The following is a 6000-nucleotide window of genomic DNA, read 5'->3' as shown; positions in this document are numbered from 1 at the left end:
AAGTTTCTGGGTCAGTACAACGACTCAGTGAAAGTGCTTGCTGTCAGTCCTGACCTGACGTTGATTCCCCCAGGACCCACGTGATAGATGGAGAGAACTGACTGTAACAAGTTGTCCTTTAAGATCTACATTGCCATCATGACCTGAGTGCATGTACACACACACACAAGGAAATAAATTTAATAAAACATTTAATAAAAATATTTTTAAAAGAAACTTTTTTTTTCATAATCAAAAAAGTGAAGATACTGGAAACATGTCTGATGTTTCCCTTTCAAGCTGCTGTCTTAAACTAGGGAAAGAACGCTCATTGCATTTGTAGCAGTGGAGTAGTAAAAACTTTTAATTTTATAGTGTCTTCTGGATTCACTCTTGTACATCTCATTGTGCTTTCATGTCCCTTCCTGAGTATTCTCTGAATCTATCCCAAGAGGTAAAATGTATTATAATTGTTTGGTTTGACTCAACTCTCCTTATAGATCATAATCCCAGCAAACAAGAGGTGGAATCCAGAAGTCTTCCTCAGGGAAGTGCGTCCTGTATTTATCCGTGGCACAGCTTTTATAATCACCTCTAAATGTGCATTATCACCTGTTGGCTCACACTAGACAACAGAGTCATCAGCCTACAGGGTGCCGAGGAAGCCTGTGTGTGTTGTAGGCATTGCTTTTGTGTGCTTTTGTGTGCCCTCATCCAGGTTTCTTCATTCTGGCCATCACAAGCACATCAGTGATTTCTTTGCAATCTCTTATGATAGAGTGATTTGAAACTTGGTCTCTCGAAGCATTTCCTGAGGTTAATTCTTTACTAATTGGGTAAGAATCCTGTTAAAAGGAATTTCACTTCTGACTCTAAGGTGACTTGCTTTTTTTTTTTTCCTCCAGAAATTGGCCCTGCCTCAGTGATGGTGGGAAACCTAGTGTCTGGGAAGAGGATTGCCCAGGCTAGTGGCAGAGACCTGGGTCAGATAGAAGACAATGACCAGGCCCGGAAGGTGAGAACCGAGGTCAGAACTCAAGTTATTCCCTTAACTCTAGAGCTATGTTAACTCTTTGTAGACTCACAGAGCAACTGTCCAGAGTCCTCACTGAGTCAGTACCACATCTATTGCTGATTTCACATCTTTGATGATCCTACCCCACCTCCCCACTTGTCATACAGTAGAGTTTCATGGTCTTACAGGGAAGAATGTGACAGGGGCATGGGGTTTCAGGAAATTGTAGCATGGCACAGAAGTGAAGTGATATCATCCACGTGAACAGGACTGGGGCAAATATTAGGAAACCATGGCTCTTCACCACTTGCTTCTTTCTATGGATCCCCACTCCACCAGCCCTCACGTGAAGTCCATGCTGCTCATCGTGGCCTTGGGCTACAGTATTTTGTCTTCTGGTTGATTGTTAGAGGCTAGATTTTCTTCCCGCAGCTTGCAGAGCAAATATCCAGCTCCTCTCCACCCACACAGCAGAGCTCATAACTTGTCTATGTATTTCCGTTGTAACATTTCAGCTCTGACAATGCTTAGGACTCGCTGTTTCCCACAGCCCAAATGGGCCCATCACATTCACTGTGGGCTATGAAGGAATGTGACAAAGTCATTTAAATATTGCCACTAATATACAGCAATTTCTTCATTAAAACAACTTGATCATCACACTCTCCTCACATAGTGCATGTCTATTAATAAAAGATGTTAGAGTGTTATATGGATATTTTCTATCTTTATATGAAATGGGGCTGTCCTTTTTATTACAGACTAAATCAATATGATACATTTAATCTTTGTAATTTGTAATGCAATTTAATAATACCAGAGAATGGCATTCTACAATCACATATTTAATAGAAGTGTTCTTTTCCTTCGGTAAGCTAGATGAGATTCTTGCCCTGCATATCACAGAAATCAACAGTGTGTATTCTGGCAGCTCCAGGAGGAAAGATGGCCGACTGTGTTGGATGATCTTACCCTGGGGGCTAGCTCCACTCTCTCTCCCTCTGGGCTGACTTGTCGAGAACTTGCCTAAGCAAGAGTACTATAGCCATCCTTAGAGCTGTCAGTCTCAATCAGGTGCATTGAATGCTAAAGAGCAGCAGGGAAAGCCAAGTACTTGCTCATTCTGTGGATGGCATATTTGTCAGAATTTTTTAAATGTAAATATGTCCTTATACCTTTGTCTAGGAAAGCATGAACTCAAATAATATAGTTTTATTTAAATATTGAGATTGCCTAACCCATCCAGTGGCATCACTCTAATATCCTTGTTTCATTCCAGTTCCTATTCCTCTCAGAGGTCTTACAGTGGAGAGCGCAGACCACTCCAGACCACCTGCTGTACACTCTGCTCAATTGTCGGGTAGGCTTCAGAGCTCTTGAGCTCATACTTCCTAATGGCTTACTTGAGTAGTCTGAACTTTTCCCTGGGAGGTCACCCCCCTTTTATAATATTCCCAAAGACTTCTTTAGTTTACTTAACAGAAGTAACAGGGTTGGGGGGTGGGGGGATTTCAGCTCAGAGGTTACAGCTAGTTCGTCATTATGGAGGAAGTCAAGGCATCTGGAGCTTGGGGGCAGCAAATCACACTGTACCAGTAGTCAAGAAGCGGGGAGCAAAGCCATAGATATACACTTGTTAATGCTCTCACTTTCTCTGCAGTTATTTCCACCCAAAATGAAGAGGTTAATGGTACCTACAGTAGAAGACTAATGCAGTCTTGGAGAGAGAGTTATATTCTTATTATAAACAAATTTGTTTAAATATAAAGGGCTTAGTTACAGACTCTAGAGAATTAAAACTATTTGAACTTTATAAAGTTTCTGTTTAATTTCACATTAGCAATTCAAACTCTTCCTACTTAAAAGCACTTAGAAGTCAGACCTTAAGTATAGTACCAAATATTAACAATAAGTCACATGCAAAGATGTATTCTTCTGGTGTTTACTTTTAGCTTTTCTTTCTGCTTTGGAGCTAAAACTTGAAAAATAAATAAGTAGTTGGACCTCTTGACAAGTACAGGTACCTGTAAGTCTGCAAACCTGAGGCCATTTAGGATTCCTAATTAAAGCCTTGAGTGCTCTAGCTGTCCAGGTTTCTTTGTGTGGAAGAAGTTTCTCTGACTATATGTACTTGGACAATCTTCACCTTACTCTGTTGTAAAAGTGCTTATCAACTCGAAATTACTCTTGTGGTCATGATGGTTCGTCATATACTACATCTGTTCACAACTCTATTCAGGGATACTCCTTAGAGACAACAAAGAGCACTTTCCTATTATCCGTGTTCTCTGAATGTCTAATATAATGCCTCCCCTCTGAGGGGCACTCTGTACTCACAGCCTACCTCCTCCTGTAGATGGTCACATGGCTGTGTGGTCAGAGTGTGAACTTTGACAATTCTGTGACCACATACCCATGCATCTGAAATTAGTCTCCCTCCTTTTTATTTGTTTCCTTATGTTTTTATTTGTGTGTGTGTGTGTGTGTGTGTGTGTGTGTGTGTGTGTGTGTGTGTAACAGCATGCTTCTAGAGGTCAGAGGTCACTTTGGGAGCCAGTTCTCTTTCCATAGGTGGGTTGTGGATATTGAAGGCAGACCTTTCAGGCCTGTGAGCGTATACCTTTGCCAGCTGAGCCGTCACACTCCGTGTTTCATCTTTTTCCCTGACTCCATCTTTACCCTGCAGTGATAGACATGATCCCCTTTACTTCACACAACTAACCATTTTCATCTTCCTTCACATCTGTGATACTTTTATTTCCTTTTAATCTCCTCTTCCTTGAGTCTCCCGAATCTCTTCCTGTGGTGTTTTCCTTTACGCTCCTCTCGGCTTCCCTTTGTCCATAGTCTGCATGGCTCTCTCTTCCAATACTACCTCCAAAGTGATGACTAGGATGTGTTGTCTTAACCATAACTGACTCCCTTTTAACTGGGCATGGTATCTGCTCAGAACCTTTCATGAGTATAACTTCTTCCTTTCCTTAATTTGCCTAGCACTGTCATGGTGCTTATATTCTGTACAAACTGTCAACAGAGCAAGTCAGCCATGAGTCACTTGTAAACTCCCCCTTTAACACTGCCTAATACCATGCTCCCATTTTTGTAAGATAGATGATTGCCTGTGTTCAAACTTTATGGACGTCTAAGCAGGGAGTGCAAGAGTAAGTAGATCCTTGTAGACAGAACAAACTTGATGGCCCATTGAAGTGATGTCATCCAATCAGTGTGACCTTATAACCAATGTCTCCAATTCCAGTTCTCCACAGTGCACAAACCAGTTAGCTTCATGTTCTCTCCTTCCCTCCACTGCAGACTCCGATCTTTCCCAACTCACCATCATGTACTCACTCACCACGCATGATAGTGGCACCCACAGCAGATGTGGGATGTTGCTTGGGTGCTTTACTTCTGACCTGGGCAAACTATTTTTAATAGTTATGAATTTGATTTTTTTTACTATCTTTTTTTTTTTGATCGTGGGTCTTTTAAGATAATTGAAACATTTGACTTCAGAGTATGAAGGGTTTTTTCATTGCTTACATTTACTGTCCGTTCATGTACTTGCACCTTTGGCAACTGTAGTTGTTAGGTATGAGGTCTGCAAGATTGAAGTTAGAATCGTGCATGTTAAAATGATCATTAATAGCAGAAAACTTTCTCTCTCAAAACATGCACAGTATCCTTTTTTAGTTTTACCAGGAACTTCAAACAACTCATTTAATTTCTTGATTTGTTTATTTATAGTATTTTCTTTATAATCTCAGAACATGAATTTTTGTCCTTAATTGTTTTAGATATTAAAATAAAACCATAAATGGTGTTAAGTTCACAGTCAGGAACCATGGAGCTTGTTGTGTTTAGAATGGATGCTGACCCCTGAATGTCTCTGCATGATCAGTCTGTCAAGAAAATTCTCCCACAACTTATTTTAGAAGACAATTCTAACATATGGAATAACTTTACCTGGAAACTACTTTTTATCCAGTGGTTTCAGAGTAGAAATCAGTTTTTCCATGAACGTTGGTGAAGCTGTTGGAAAATGATGGTTGTTACCTGAGGCTGAATGATTAGTACTTCATGGAGCTATTCACTTGGAACCTGTGTTCTCAACAAGTAGTGCTTGGGAAAGGAAACACGTCCCTGAAATTGATAGCATTTTTGCTGTAGTAAAAGATCATATTAAAATCTTCAAAGTGACTAGAAGCTAGAGGGGCTCAGTCAGTAAAACACCTACTTATAAGCATGAGGTCATGAGTCCTTTCTTTATATACACAAAGGAGATGGGGGGGTGAAGTGCTTATAATCCCAACAGTGGGTGGTGTGCTCTGCACTGTGCACCCTTCCGGCTCAGACTTCATGTCTTGGGTTTTCATTCTTAATCTTGTTTTGTTTCCATTTCTCTTTGCAATGCTGATCCTTGAATTTGGGCCTTACTTCTTCTTTCTTTTTCCTTCTTCCTCCTCCTCCTCCTTTTTAATTTTATTATCTTTAATCTTCTTATTTATAGTTCAGTCATTATCCCCTTCCTGGTCCACCCTCTGACAGTTCTTAATCCCATTCCTCCCCCCATCATCCCTGTCTCCAAGAGGATGTCCCCTCCACCCAACCAGGCCTCCCCACTCCCTGGGGTCTCAAGTCTTTCTAGGGTTAGGTGCTTCTTCTCTGACTGAGTCCAGACCAGGCAGTCCTCTGCTGTATATGTGTCAGGGGCCTCATATCAGCTGGTGTATGCTGCCTGGTTGGTGGCCCAGTGTCTGAGAGATCTTAGGGGTTCAGGTTAGTTGAGATTGCTGATCTTCCTATGGGCTGTGCTCCTCCTCAACTTCTTCCAACCTTTCCCTAATTCAACCACAGGGGTCCCTAACTTTAGTCTATTGGTTGGGTGTATCTGCATCTGTCTCTGTCAGCTGCTTGTTGGGCCTCTTGGAGGGCGCTCATGCTAGGCTCCTGTCTGAAAGCATACCACATCTTAGTAACATTGTCAGACCTTGGAGCCTCCCCTTGAG

General features: G+C 41.4%; 1 protein-coding gene and 1 long non-coding RNA gene across 14 annotated transcripts in view; one reads left to right on the top strand and one right to left on the bottom strand.

Moving 5' to 3' along the window:
- The window catches only part of LOC108348621 (uncharacterized), a 30123-nt gene extending 29634 nt beyond the window's left edge, over positions 1–489 (bottom strand). For all 3 annotated transcript variants that reach the window (XR_005495838.2, XR_010059225.1, XR_005495833.2), the window contains exon 1: positions 1–489. This exon is cut by the window's left edge and continues 1211 nt beyond it. This is a non-coding gene — a long non-coding RNA (uncharacterized LOC108348621).
- Positions 1–6000, top strand: part of Dip2c (disco-interacting protein 2 homolog C) — a 385401-nt gene that overhangs the window by 329111 nt on the left and 50290 nt on the right. For 8 of the 11 annotated variants that reach the window (XM_017600567.3, XM_017600566.3, XM_039095749.2 and 5 more), the window contains 2 exons: positions 885–1006; positions 2274–2354. In XM_017600567.3, the coding sequence (XP_017456056.1) occupies positions 885–1006; positions 2274–2354 (203 nt within the window). The remainder of the gene's footprint in view (positions 1–884; positions 1007–2273; positions 2355–6000) is intronic. The other 3 variants (XM_017600565.3, NM_001415158.1, NM_001107360.2) reach the window with 1 other exon arrangement.

This window comes from Rattus norvegicus, chromosome 17, assembly GCF_036323735.1.
Source record: "Rattus norvegicus strain BN/NHsdMcwi chromosome 17, GRCr8, whole genome shotgun sequence".
Lineage (NCBI taxonomy): Eukaryota > Metazoa > Chordata > Mammalia > Rodentia > Muridae > Rattus > Rattus norvegicus.
Note: the sequence above shows the minus strand (reverse complement) of the source record. Positions and strands in the feature narration are given on the sequence as shown.